A 14,913-nucleotide genomic window follows, 5' to 3' on the forward strand; every position below is an offset into this window, starting at 1 on the left:
AGGGCTTAGAAACTTACCATTAAAGCTGCCCTTTTTAAAGGCACAGCAAGAGCAGTTCTGAGAGCCCCCTAGGCAACCAACCCCCTCTCTATGCCAGGAATGGTTGGGAAATGTGGGAATCAGGCATCTTGGCAAGTGATTTATTGTCTAAGGTCCTGGCTCTTAGCCTTGGCTATTTACATTTTTCTGGGGTGCTTTCAAGAAATATAAGTACCGGAACCCTAGCTCAATTCTATCAGAATCTCAGGTAGGGATGAAAGTGGGGGAAGGATTTGCTTTTTTGTTGTTGTTGTTTCTGTAATTCTAATAAAGAACCATATTGAGAAAGAACCTCTGGTTCAACACCTCTGCTCCAGAGTTGGCAAATGATGTTTGAAATATGCAATGGCCCAGTTGTGCAATCCTTATTAGCTATTTGGTGTAGCTACTTTTTTTTTGGGAAGGGTTGCATATATGACTGCCCATGATGTGACAGGTCCTGAATGTATATTTGGTCTCATGCATCCTCATCTGGTACCTCCAATGACCTCCAAAGGGGCCCGGGTACATCAGGATGAGGCAATTGCCCTTTCCCCTTTTAATCATCCGTTCTTGGGACGTGGACTTGCCGGAAGCTTCGAGCATGAAGGCAGGCAGATTGGAGACACATTCTTGCCCTACCTCTTTCTGGATGTGACTTTGAGCAAGTTTCTCATACTCTCCAAGACTGAGTCTCTTAAGCTGTAAAACAAAGAGCAATGTCTAAGATGGTCCTGTTCAGTGAGCGATATTGTGCCCAAGGGGAAGAAAATAGGTTCTTGGGGGAGAGGACTGAAATTATATTGTTCTTATGTGTAGATTACAGATATACATACAGTACATAAGCAGAGATACGGTACATCTGTAGTATTAAAATTTCATGGGGGTTGGAAAATTAAAGGAAAAAATAAAGCCAAAAACCTCTTAAAGGAAGAGATAATGAAAGAAAAAAAAGTTGAGTGAAGCTGCTATAGACTAGAGGCTGAAAGGAGATACTGTATGTCCCGTCCTAGGTACAGCTCCTGGCACTCGGGAACTACCTGATAAATGTTAATGTTGAACCTGCTATTTGCCAAAGTGTCTGCTCATTCAACATGCACCCGATGACCCCCACCATGCTTTGAGGCTATGTTAAACTTTATTGGGATTATGAATGAGATAAGTCAAAGTGAAGCAAATTGCTATCTCACCCACCACACTCAAGGACAGGAACCACATACTCTTCATCTTTGCATCCTCAGTGATGAACATAGGCCCAGAACACGGGAGAAGACCAAGGGACATATCTTGAATGAATGAAGTCCTTCAGCATGAACAAAATGGGCATTGCTGTGGGACAAGAGGCAGCATTTGTGGACTCTGGGGGGTGATTCACATTTAAAAAACCAGAGATATCACAAGACCTAAGCTTCCCACTCTACTCTCTCTGTTGTGTTTCTTTTCCAGTGACCTTCAGTGACTGTAAGGGAAATGACAAGCTACGCTATGAGGTCTCCAGCCCATACTTCAAGGTGAACAGTGATGGTGGCTTAGTTGCCCTGAGAAACATAACTGCAGTGGGCAGGACTCTGTTTGTCCACGCACGGACCCCCCACGCGGAAGACATGGCAGAACTGATGATCATCGGGGGACGAGACATCCAGGGGCCCTTGCAGGTAACACAGTTGCTTGGGATAAGTTGGATCCAAGGCAGAACACTGGGATCTGTCTCTCTTTTGTGGGAAATGGTTCTTTGCCTTATTATATTGGCCAGCATTCTTTTGTTTTTGCAAAGGACATAAACACAACTCAAAAAATGTGGGAGTATTTATTGGCTCATAGTGAAAAACTTTCAGGGGTAATTCTGCCTTCAGGCATGGCTATGCATCAGGCCCCAGTGATGACAACAGGCCTTGATTGAAATCCATCATGTAGTTCCATTTTCCCATGCAGAGGTTCTGCTCTTAGCCAGCTACCCCAGCTCCACTTCATTCCCCAATCTGAGTCGCCCCGATAGAGCTCCTCAAAAACATCAATGAAAGCTTGAAACAAAATCTCATTGGCTCCCTTTAGGTCATGTGTCCATCCCTGAATCAAACACTGTGTCCACTGGGCCGTGATGTGTTAGTTGGCTAAGTCTAAGTCACATGCCTTTTCCAGAAGCCAGGTGGAATCAGCCCCACCTAAAACATATGTGATGAGAGTAAAAGAAAGGTAGTTTCCAGTATAACCAACATGTTGTTATCAAGGAAGGGGAATGGATGTCAGCAGGTGTGAACCATGGCCCACTAGAGCTGTTCTTCAGGCCAACCACTGTATGTGGTCTCCTTTGATGTGTACTAGCGTCCACTCCTTCCAGAGACACCCATATGCTCATCCCTGCACTCGTGTGCCTGGGCACATACTTGATGAGTGCCTCAAACTGCCACCCAGGCTCCTGATTGTGTCATCCAGAGACTTTTTGCTGCAAATGATTCGTCTCCTCTTCCTTAACCAAGAGCTCTAAGACAACGTGAGGGTTAAAAGGAGGGAAGACATGTATCCAACACTGACAAAATACAGTAGCATGATGTGTGTGCCCAGCCTTTTCTCCGGCCTGCTGGCTGGCCTTCCTCAATTTTTTAAAGCCCGTGATCCTTGTTACCTTCCTCCATCTGCCGCACTCCCCATAATCCTGCTGTATCTGCTGCGTTTGCTCATCGATGGAGTAAGGGTTGCTGAGTGAGCATTGGTTACACAGCTGGAGAGTGCTGCTTTCTTGCCAATACTCTGTGTGATCTAGAGAAAACCATATCCTCTTGATTTGCAGTCTGGAATTAAATAGCCAGGAATGGGATGTAAGTGGCAACTGTGCTGCTGTACTCTGTAACCATGTCTTTGGTAGATATTTCTAATTAATCACCACATTCTCTGCCAATAAGCCCTGGTCTAGCCTGAGTATCATTCTCAATACTGGGATTTTGGAAACTACTATCAATTGATCATTTAGAGACATTGCAAGGGATGGTATCTCTTTGCCATCCCTGGACTGAACAAAACTTGCAATTCCCCTCTGTATTCCTAAATCCATGAATTAAAGGTGGATGGCAAGCTAAAAGTAAATCCACAGCATGCCATCAGTGTTTCCACAGAAAATAAGGCACTAATGTATGCATAGCTGTATGGAAATGCACTGACACCGTAAAGGCAAGCTTTCTTCTTATTTAGCTATCAACCCAGTTTCACAACATCCCACTAACTTGTGGTATAAATGACTTGACAAATATCTAAAGTGACAAAATTGCCAAGATATGCAGCCAAGAGTGCTTCTTAGGGACAAAATAATGGAATGGAGGGTCAGGTAAAAAAGGGTTTTGCATATGAGATTGGATGCATTAGGTAGACATAGCTCATCATGACTGACCCATCTTCAACCTCCTAGAAGACAGTCTCAGAGTATTTAGCTTACAATGAAGAAGGAAGGATTCTGGTCATTCTCAGGACAAATGCCACTTCGAAGGGCTGGAGACCCAGTGATTCATTATAATGGGACCAGCCATGAAGTGTTGGTCTTGAGTCCCCATGAGATGCATTGCAGAGGCAAAGATCCTCAGATCTGGGTTAGTCCTCATTTGCCACTCTCTGAAGATATTGTTGACAAAGCTTGGCTCTGATTGCTTGCTTCCTCTAAAGCAGGTGGAGGCTGCTTTACCAGTCAGTTGCCAGACTCTAGCAGAACAGGCCCGTCATCTCCTGTCACTGGGAATTTTATGGGGTTTGAAAATGGGTCTTGCAAAGTTGCCAGATATGTGTGTAATAAAAAGACCAAAATATTAGAAAAAAAAAAGGAAAAGAAAAATGACAGAAACATTAAAGTTTGCAAAAGAATTCCCGAGTTGAGCAAAGACCTTCCTCGATAAGCAGTTCATATTTCTGAGACCCTATTGTGTGCAGTCACATGGGGCAGTGACTAGCAAGGGGCTTTAGTAAGTCAGCAAGTGTACAAGCCTGCTCAGCACCTGATTGGGGATGGTGGGGGGCTGTCAAGGGTACCTATCAATTAAGTACCAAGCAGAGAAGCAAAGGTGATGGATGCTCTGAGAAACAAAGAGGGAGGTCAGGGAAAGCTGACTGGCAATAACAACCAATGGATATGTGGTACTCATGATGTGTTATGTACTGTGCCCAATGGGCTACATATATGTCCTTATTTATTGTCAGAGCCACCTAAAGAGAGAAATGCTGTTGTCCCCTTTTAATGATGGGGAAACTGAAACTGAGACTGATTTGTCCCAAGGTCATATAACAAATAAGAGACGGCATAGAGATGAGACTTGAACCAGGTAGTCAGGCTCCAGAATCCATGACCTTAACCATTCTGTATTCTAGCCCTTATTTCCTTGGCAAAGGGGGCTGAGCTAGACCTGGAAGGATGGATAAGTCTGGCTAGTAGTCATGCCTAGGAGTAAAATATTAGCCCAGTTTCCTGCAGGATGTATCCCTTCTCATTGTGTGATCTCAGGCAAATTGCTTTACCTCTTGGCACACAAGCATGAAAGGCTAACTCCTACCGACATACTTATAACAGACAAGAGAGACTGTGACCCAGAATGGTGGACCATCAGAACCAGCTCAGAATCCTTTCAGCTCCCTCTCTTCCATTGCCAAAACCTGACAAAATGCTCCTGTGGCTCCAGCAAATTCTGTCCCTTGGAGTCTGGCTGCCCACTTTGCATCGCTCTTCCATGCACCTTGCATCTCATTTCTGCCCAAATGTTGTGCAATCTGCCCAAATGTGGTTTATCTTCTCACCCTCAGCCACTAGCTCTGAAGTCCCTGAGATAATTTGACTCCGTCTCAGGTTTTAGCCTACACACTCCATTCTCCCCATGCAAGCCAGGCCCAAGATCCCAGAGTTCCAATGGAGAATGAATAGAAGTGAACATAAAGTAAAAGTAGGGAAATAGGTGCACAGGTATGGTGGAGAAGGGTCCTAAAGGCTAGGTGGATGAGGTTTAGATTAAGGTGACAGGCCAAAGGGAACCATTGTAGGTTATTTTGGGGGGATAACATTTTGTGTATATGCTATATACAAAAAAAGTGATAAATTTCCAAGTATATTTTAACAAATAGTTTTAAAACAAATTTCCAAGTACGGTATTGGTTATGGTTCTACCATTTCAGGTATTTCTTTCTAGCTGCTCTAAGACACTGGAGACTAACAAGGAATATCAATATAATGATTCAATAGTTATTTGTCAAATCCTATCTTCTCTGTTGTAACTCCTCCTTCTTCCTTGATCCTTCTCCCACTCTTTAGGGGTATTTGGGCAATGGCCATTCTAACTTCTCCGTGTTGAAAAGAGGTGTCAGTATTATGGGGGAGGGGAATGCAACTGGCTGATGCTCTTGGAGATACTGGTAACTCTGGGTTTCAAAGCTTATCTGACTTGGGAACCATCTGGAGATTATAGGTTTCTGAAAAAATAAACTGAGCGAGTGAAACTTTTATAGTCTCAGATAGAGCCCTGGGTGTTCTTTAGGGTTTACATTGCTGATTCTTAAACAAGTACGTGATGAAGATAATCTTTGGGGGAATCCTTCCAGTGGGCCAGAAGTCAGAAAAGACTAGAGCTGATAGGGTTAACAATGGCTACCAGCATTTATTGAGAACCCATTTCTTGAAAATCTCTTAAATGTATGCATTTCAATGTACAAATCTAATGTACTTCTCACCACTTCTCTGTGGGGTTGCTGATGTTACCCTTTGCATACCAATGTGAGAATTTGGCCAAGATCTTCAAACTTGAAATTGATAGAAATGAGATTAGAATTCTAGTCTTTCCTCCCAAACACCCATATTTTTCCTGCTACTCTGCATGCGAGGAGGCTGTGCCATCTTGGTGTCATAGCCACTTCCCATGTGTCAAGGGAGGAAAGGATGAGCTGAAGCAGCATCCTCAATGGAGGGAAACAGCCAATGGAAGACACAGTTCCAAGGAAGAAAGAGCCAAGGATCAGTGTCTGATCAGCTATGAGAGCTGTTACAGATGGAAGATAATTCCAATTTGTAGGAGACAGGTGAATTGGACCAGGTAGGGAAAGAGAGTTGATTCAAGTGTGAGGAGCCTCCAGAGGCAACTTGTTAGGGACATCCTGGAGAAGCTGGGAGTACGGGGCTGCATCTCAGAGTAAAGATTTGGAAAAAGACCAGCATAGTACAAGAGTGTTACCTTTGGGGCTGGGCACAACCGGGTTTAGATCTCCACTCTACCACTTACCAACTGTGTGGTCTTGGGTGAGCCAATCAATTTCCTCATCTGAAATGTGGATAAGAATGGAGCCTATATAATGGAGTCCTTCTATTGGACACAGCACCAGATACCAAAGGACAAGTCCCATGAGAGATATTATTTTGGAACATCTAGAGAAAGATAAGGAACTGGACAGGGGTCGGGTGGGGGACAGTTGTGGGTAAGTGTACTTACTGAGGCCTTGAAGCTCAAGTCAGGATTTAGGAGCAGGAAGAGAAAGAAAAGCCAAAATAAAGGAAGAAAGTGTGCTCAGAGAGGTAGGTAGGGCAGCAAGCAGAACCAAAACATGAGAAAATTCACAGTTGCTCATTCAAGATCACTGTATTTTAGAAAGAAGGTTCTTTAGGGAAAGCATAACCACAGCAAAAGGTATTCAGCCACCGTACCTGCAGCCTGCCTCTTCTTTAATAAAGAGTGGGTCTCTCTTATTTGTACCTGCCCCCTGTGACCCCATTTCTCCTGGAAAATTATTGCCTAAATCTGTGAAATTTCATTATTAACATTTTAATTGCAGACCCTCAATTTATTTCTACATTTTTCTTGGGCCTCCCAGAATCCAGAAGGTGGGCTGTATAAAATCACCTTGAGTATAAGTTAACAAGGTGGTTTAATCCCTGGTCTTCTGACAGGTGTGGAGGAATTGCTATGGGAAGGACAAGGTCAGCCACGTCTGCACAGAAGGGTTTTCTACCCTGTGGAATGCAATGATGGACTTGATTCAAAACTATAAGCAGGCCTGGCCAGAGCTGGGACTTGCCCTGCCCCACCCCATCCCCTGCTCTGTGTCTCTCACTGAGGAATGAGTGGAAGGGTGGTAGGCTTTCCCCCCCTTTATTTTATATTCAGAGCTTCAGACATTCACATGGAAAGGCTTTGTGTTTCATTTTTCATGCAAAAATATCTTTACCTGCTGTGTAAATGGGACTCATCAACTTCATTTTCAAGACTGGCAAAGCAAGCACCATTTATATTTTCTTTCTGGTGTAAGAAATTTTAGCATCCAGGACTGCAGATTAGATCAAGGAATCCTGACATCAATTAAAGAACTCCATGAGGTCAGGCTGAGAAGTAAGCACATCAGGGACTCAGAGTTTATTTTGATTTCTGGTTTGGGAACAAATCAGTCTGGACCTGCTAGCTTCATCTTGAAAAGTGGGAGCCCATGCTCAGAAGAACTGTAGAATTTAGAGTTCTCCTGCCCAGGCAGCCAGGTCCTTATGAACAAAGCAGAAGGCAGAGGATGTGTCAGAAGCCCCGTTTCCATGGAGAGTGGCAGCACCTCCCAGACTACAGGCTTGAATCTGCTTCACTCCTCTCAGTCTGTGGTCTTTCTCAAAGGTTGATGTGGTCACCCCACTGCTTTGCTTAATGGTCCCTCTGCTAAAGGGCCCACGAGCCCACCTGGCCTTTAAGCCCCAAAGCCTTTATATACACCTTGTCAGAAATTGCCCCTCGTGATCTAGCCTGCCTCTTCTCTCTAAAGTCTTCCTTCAAGTCTGATTCCTTCTCATCCTTCAAGAGCCTTTCCTGGTCCCCATTTCCAAAGATGGGTCATCCCTGTTATTCTCACTCCTAGCACCAGTTCCTTTCCTTCCTGGTTTCTCAGTTAGTACTTATGTATTAATTGTTGAGATGTCTAATGTCTGGCTCCCTGTTGAGACTGTAAGCCCCCTAGAGGGCAGTAATATAATCTCTTTCCTTTATTTTCTTTCTTATTCCTTCCTCCTTCCCTACCTCCCTTCCTTTCTTCCTTCCTTTTCCTCCCTCCTTCCTTGTTCCCCTCTCTCTCTCTCTCTCCCTTTACTCTTTCCTATTTCCCTCCTTCTCAGTAAATGGACCATTGGAATGAGTGAGCCCCACCATCACTCCGTACATTGTACTCTGGGCACCAGCTGTACCAAACCTCTTGCAGTTTCTTGAATTGACCAGAACATGCCTGCCATTCCCACCAGCTGCTCTCTCTTTTGGGGTATGTCCCGTCCACCCCTGCCCCGACCAGTATCAACTGATCTAGCTAACTCCTTGACCCTTCAGACCCTGCCAAGAGGTCCCTTCTTGTTCTAGTTAGCTAGCTGCTGGAATGCAATATATCAGAAACGGAATGGCTTTTAAAAAGGGAATTTAATAAGTTGCTAATTTACAGTTCTAAGGCTGAGAAAATGTCCCAATTAAAACAAGTCTATAGAAATGTCCAATCAAAGGCATCCATCCAGGAAAAGAAACCTTGGTTCGAGAAGGATGATGAAGTTCAGGGTTTCTCTCTCAAGTAAGAAGGCACATGGAGAACACAGTCAGGGCTTCTCTCTCAGCTGGAAGGGCACATGGTGAACACGGAGTCATCTGCTAGCTTTCTGTTCTGGCTTCTGGTTTCATGAAGCTCCCTGGGAGGCATTTTCCTTCTTCATCTCTAAAGGTCACTGGCTGGTGGACTCTCTGCTTCGTGGTGCTGCAGCATTCTCTGCTCTCTCCAATTCTCTCCTTCTCCAAAACGTTTCTTCTTTTAGAAGGACTCCAGAAACTTCTCAAGACCCACCCAAATGGGTGGAGACATGTTGTCACCTAATCCAGCTTAACGATCACTCTTGATTAAATCACATCTCCAGGGAGATGATCTGATTACAGTTTCAAACATATAGTATTGAATAGGGATTATTCTGCCTTTATGAAATGGGATTTAGATTAAAACAAGGCTTTTCTAGGGGACATACATCCTTTCAAACCAGCACATTTCTCTAGTGAGGCCTCTCCAACCCGCATGGCTGGTTACCTGATTCTTCTCCAGGATCCTTGTAGATCCTGTCTGTTTCTGCCCCTCATAGCACTAAATTCTGATCATCCGCTCTATGCTGCTTTTACCCACCTGATATCAAAGGGGATTATGGTACTCCCTCATATATTGCTAAAGGAGAAGTTGGCCATGCTAAAATGAGTCTAGTGGGGGTCATGGTGCTAGTGAGGGTCATGAAATGATGGGGGAAGGTCAAGTGACCATCGCAAGATTCATCTCATGAATGACAGTCTCAGCTTATTCTTCATATTAGAAATGTTACTTCTCCAACATGACAGCATGATGTTGAATGAGAAAAAGATCACAGTTCCTCTTGACCAAGCAGTCCTGGTCCTCAAAAAGCATCCCCAAATGGTTCCAGTAGCTCAGATGTTACCTGTGAAACATCTGTGGAGATGATATTTGTATATGAAAATGCAAAAGGAGCTCAGATGTAGGAACATCAGAACGAGTGACACGAATAGTGGACAACACTAAATCTGTTGTAGACCTGTCCATATTTACTGCTGAACCAAATACAACATTGGGCAGGATGTTTGGATCTGACAGAGAATGTGATTTTACACACTCCAGGGAGAAGGGAGAGTCTGAGGTGGCAGAGGGAATTGGCTCCACTGTTTCAAGCTATTCTAGATTACTATAAGACAGTAATAATTCATTGTCCTGATGGCATATCTATTCCTGAACTGAAAGAAGGATGTGACTGTCTCTGTATCTCTTTTGAATATAGAACTATTAAAGATAGAGAGATCAGTGCTTTAATGCATGAGTTATCAAATGATCATGCTTGTAGACAACTTGAATTTTATCTGAAAGAAATGATCCTCCCTCTTATGGTAGCTAGTGTCCCAAGTGGGGTCAAGAATGCCATGTAGTGCTGCTCTCAGATGATGATGTGGTTGATTGGGATGAAAGAATCCACCACAGATGGGAGAAGAATATTCACAAATTATTTATAATACAAAACTAAATAGATTTTTCAGGTACATTGAAAACAGAGATGTGGCCAAGTCAGTTTTGAAGGAGAGGGATCTTAAGAAGGTTAAATTGGGAATACAAGGTTACACTACTGTTTTTGTTTGTTAAAGTTGCTAGAATGCAATATACCAGAAGTGGAACAGCTTTTAAAAAGAGAGTTTATTAAGTTGGAGGTTTATAGTTCTAAGGACATAAAAATGTTCAAACTAAGGTATCCGGAGAAAGATACCTTAACTCCAAAGAAAGGGCCAATGATGTTCGGGGTTTTCTTTCTCAATTGGGAAGGTGTATGACTTCCTTGGGGGCATTTTCTTTCATCTCCAAAGGTTTCTCGCTAGGTGGGCTGTGTCAGCACTGAAGCTTTTTCCAAAATGGTTACATCTCAAAGGGCTCCAATAAGCAACCCCACTTTGAATGGGTGGAGACACATCTCCATGGAAACTTAATCAAACCACCTAATCAGAAGTTACCACTCACAATTGGATGGATCACATCTCAAAGAAATAATAAAAAAGATCCCACCCAGCAATATTCAATGAGGATTAAAGAATATGGCTTTTCTGTAGTATACAATAGTTTCCAACCAGCACACCTACCTACAAAGAATAAGAAAGGAAAGGCCCAGGAAAAGGAAGAAGGAAAGAATCAACATGTGAACTGTTCTGGTTTGCTAGCTGCTGGAATGCAACATATCAGAGATGGATTGGCTTTTAATAAAAGGGGATTTATTTTGTTAGTTCTTCAGAGGAAAGGCAGCTAACGTTCATCTGAGGTTCTTTCTTATGTAGGAAGGCTCAGGGTAATCTCTGCTGGCCTTCTCTACAGGCCTCTGGGTTCTAACAACTTTCCCCAGGGTGATTCCTTTCTGCATCTCCAAAGGCCTGGCTGAGCTGCGAGTGCTGAGATGAGGTATGTTGAGCTGCTTGGGCTGTGCTACGTTGAGCTCTCTCATTTAAGCACCAGTCCATTAAAACAGACATCATTCTTTGCAGCAGGCATGCCTCCTAGCCAATTGCAGATGTAATGAGCAACAGCTGAGGTTCACGTATCATTGGCTCACGGCCACAGCAACAGAACTAGGTGCCTTCACCTGGCCAAGTTGGCAACTGAATCTAACTACCACATGGACTTTCAGTGTACAAAGAGTAGATCCATCACCAACCTTGCAGCAGCACCAGCCCTACTAGCTGACATTCCCCAGGATCTGCTGGTGGTCACGCACCCAACTCTGCAGGTGGATGAGTGGCTATTCTTCCTATCTCCCCTTTGCCAAAAATGACCTCGATCCTGATGGACAGAATCCAATGCTGTGATGCTAATGTTTCTTGAAACCATAGCATGCTACCCTTCACAGTGATGTTGTCCTCTCCTCATTCTGCACCACAAGGCCACTCTTCTTCATTGTGAGATACATATAACAATGCTTAGGATTTTGCATTATAGGCTTTTTGAAAGACCAAAGATCATTGAATGGTTTTTAAAATGTGTACAGCTGTAGTATATTGAGGTTCCACTTATTTGTTTACTACTAGGTTTGTGAAATTGGTTCTTTGTATGGGGAACAGTCCTTTTTCACACATCTCAGTCTTTTTCAGAGTGGTGAAAATTGACGGCTAGGGTACCTTCAGTCTAGACTGACATTGGTCACATCCTAGGTTAAATACAGAATTATTATACAGTCACACTTTATAAATGGTGGTTCGGTGGAACTGTCCAAGCCATTTTTTTGTAGGTGTGATGCACCATATAATTTAAAGAAGTGCTTCTATTTAAATGTTTCTTCAGTAAAACATCTACAGTTTGCTGCCCATTGATGATCACAAAATGAGTATCAGTGGCCTTACATGAATGATTAGGATGCAATCAATATCCATATCCTATCATTATAGATACCTCCAGTCGTGTTGTCACCCTTTTATAGTGAGTCACATGCAAGGAGTGAGCATCAGAGGTGGTTTATTATCCAGTCTGCTTTACCCTAATCTGTTCACAGGTATTTACTTACTAATGAGTTGTTTCTTAAGTGCTATGGGATAGGAAAATGAACTATTTGCTCCTCATTTACTAAATGATTATAAACGTGACTTTTTCTTCAAAATAAAATTACATTGTTTTTTTAAAAAGTTAATTACATACAATTTATGCTTCTTAACTGGAAGTCAATACATGGTGTTCTCAGCAGAGAAACTGGTCTCTGAATCAAGCTGCTTAAGTTAAACGCATGCAAATAAATTATCATCTCCCTTTTAAAAATCCCTGAAAAATAAAGTGAAGAGAAAAAGTTATGAGAGAAATTGAAAAAGCTAAATTTAAGCTTGTTTATCTTGGTTGTTCATCATCACTGTAAATACTCAGTTTAAAAGATGTAATTTTGGCTCCTGATTCACTTTCAAGACTCGGAATGGAAATAGTTCAAATAAAATAAAAGGAGCAATTGGAGACAGCAATGTCTTGGGAGAAACAGTTGGGTTTTATTATTTTTATTTTCTTTTTAACATAAAAATATAAAATACATCATCAGTTACCCTGAGGCCAATGGCAGTACTGTGGCTAATATGTTTCTGGACCCTGCGGTGTATTACAACTTTTAAATGCACTGCTTCCCAGAATCTCAGGATTCCATTTATAAATCACCTCAAGAGAAACTTGGGGCTGGATGCCCAAGAGGAATAGCTACATGTGTACATTCTAAGGGGGTATTTAGTGAAGTTGGCATGGATGATATAAAACAAGGGTCTGGAATCCCCAAATTGGAATCTAATTGCATATCTACTATTTACCAGATGTGTGGCTGTTGAAAAGTCACCTTAATCTTGGAACTCCAGTCTTCTCATCTGTATGATGGCCATTGTACCTAGTCTTGCATGGATGCCATCAAGATACATTCAACATAAAATAAATGCTGTGGTTAACTCAGTGCTGGGCTAACATAAAGCCTCTCAATCACTGAAGGTTATCCTTCACCGAAATGTCCGACAAATGACTGTCACCTCTAAACATTTTCCCCAAATTCCCTGATCTTACACATTCTAGTCAAAAATAGTTGGTGCATTTGTTACTGAAATACACTCTAATTTTATCAACCCTGAGCCAACCATTTCAATCATTTCTGTTTGTTTTGGCCATCACACCACCCAGCCACCAAGACATCTGTCACTGTCACACATGATTTCATTTCCTTTGTTTAAAGTATCCCTATGAGTGAGAGAAACCAGTTTATGGTAAAAATAATTACCTTGTCTCAAGACCTTATCACACTGAGTGGGAGTGACACAGAGTCTGTTGAGCTGGTCAATAATAATTTCGATCTTGCTTAAATCAAAAATGTTTACAGCCATTTCAGTAGAAGGACAACCTGTGTGTTTACTGTGGCCATAAAGAAATTAACGAGTTAAAGATGTAGATCTTTAATATGCAATGATTTAACAAAATTTGTGAAGTGCCACTCTCTATAGCAAAAGCCTCCCACTTACTATTAAGGAAAATAAGCATCTATTTAACTGTCACCCAAATTACAAAAAACTAGATAGCTAGAAAATTATGATACACATTCAAGAACTGGGTCTACCTTGGGATATTAGGCAGTAACATTTGACACATGCCTAAAATGTTATGTTTGCTACCTAGCTCCAGGAAACCATTAAAATATGGATAAAAAGGCATCCTTCCCTTCACTAATTAAGTAGATAGATTGCTTTCTGTATCAGAATCTAAGAAAGCTATATTCTAAAGGCTAATGTTAATTAGATGCTTTGGGAGAAAGATAACATACCCCACAGGAAATCTAGATGACTTAAGGAGGCTTCTTTTGGTCTTGCGAACACTGTAGATTTCATGTTGTAGGATAGTATAGTTCAATAGAAACAGAACATGAACCATGTATGTAACTTTAAGTTTTCTAGTAGCCACCTTAAAAAAAACAAAAAAAGAAAACTAATTTTAATAATATATTTTATGTGACCTAATATGTCTAAAATATTACCATTTCAACAATTAGTCAAAGGTTAATTAAACGCTTTTACATTTTTTAATACTGTCTTCCAAATCTGGTGTGTATTTCACATTTTCAGCACATCTCCATTTAAATTAGCCACAATGTCAAATGTTCAATAGCCAGAGGTGGTGAATGACTATCTGTTGAACAGGGCAACTCTGAAATTCTAATGCTATCAATGAAACATTTATGTATTTCAAAAGAAGGATGGGAAAACATCATTCACCAGTACTACCACGTGGTACTGCCCTCACGGCTATTGCCCTCACGGCTCTCACAAACATCTTCTTTGATCATTATGGCCAACTTGTGCCATTTGTCACATTGTCCCTAAAGATGGGGGGGAAGCTCAGGCTGAGGGAGGTTCAGCAAGTCAACCAATGTGTCATTATCTGGCCCTAAGAGATGGGAATTTTGCCTGAGCCTTCTGATTTTATGTAGCTACTGCTACTGTGATAATGCTGACATTTACAACAGAATTAGTGCTTTCCTATTCCCTGGAAAAGGCTATGAAACGACAGTGGGAAAATTAAGTGTGGTTAGAAATAAAAATTAATGTGAAACTTCTAAAGGAATTTGAGGTAGGTAGGCAAGCTCTGTGTTGTCATGACACTTTAAAAAGCTTTCCCCATTAATAGAACTTCTAGAAATAGAACTTCACAGAAAGAGCACAAGGTTTCCAAATGTAAATGTCTCCTAGGCCATGAGTTCCATTATTTCATGGGCCTTATCTAATGCATCTTCATATTCCCAGAATCTAGCTAAAAACCTTGCATTTATATAGAAAAATAATTTAAATTTGAAATTTTATCTTCATGTGCATTAACTGATTTAACGCTTACAACAACATCTTGAAGTAGATG

General features: G+C 41.8%; 1 protein-coding gene and 1 pseudogene across 6 annotated transcripts in view; both read left to right on the plus strand.

The window, feature by feature from the left end:
• The window catches only part of CDH13 (cadherin 13), a 1,150,740-nt gene that overhangs the window by 401,162 nt on the left and 734,665 nt on the right, over positions 1–14,913 (plus strand). For all 6 annotated transcript variants that reach the window (XM_077133145.1, XM_077133147.1, XM_077133146.1 and 3 more), the window contains exon 3: positions 1,465–1,673. In XM_077133145.1, coding sequence (XP_076989260.1) covers positions 1,465–1,673 — 209 coding nt within the window. The remainder of the gene's footprint in view (positions 1–1,464; positions 1,674–14,913) is intronic.
• On the plus strand, positions 1,684–14,000 carry LOC143659834 (BTB/POZ domain-containing protein 10 pseudogene; annotated as a pseudogene).

This window comes from Tamandua tetradactyla, chromosome 16 (genome assembly GCF_023851605.1).
Source record: "Tamandua tetradactyla isolate mTamTet1 chromosome 16, mTamTet1.pri, whole genome shotgun sequence".
NCBI classification, from domain to species: domain Eukaryota; kingdom Metazoa; phylum Chordata; class Mammalia; order Pilosa; family Myrmecophagidae; genus Tamandua; species Tamandua tetradactyla.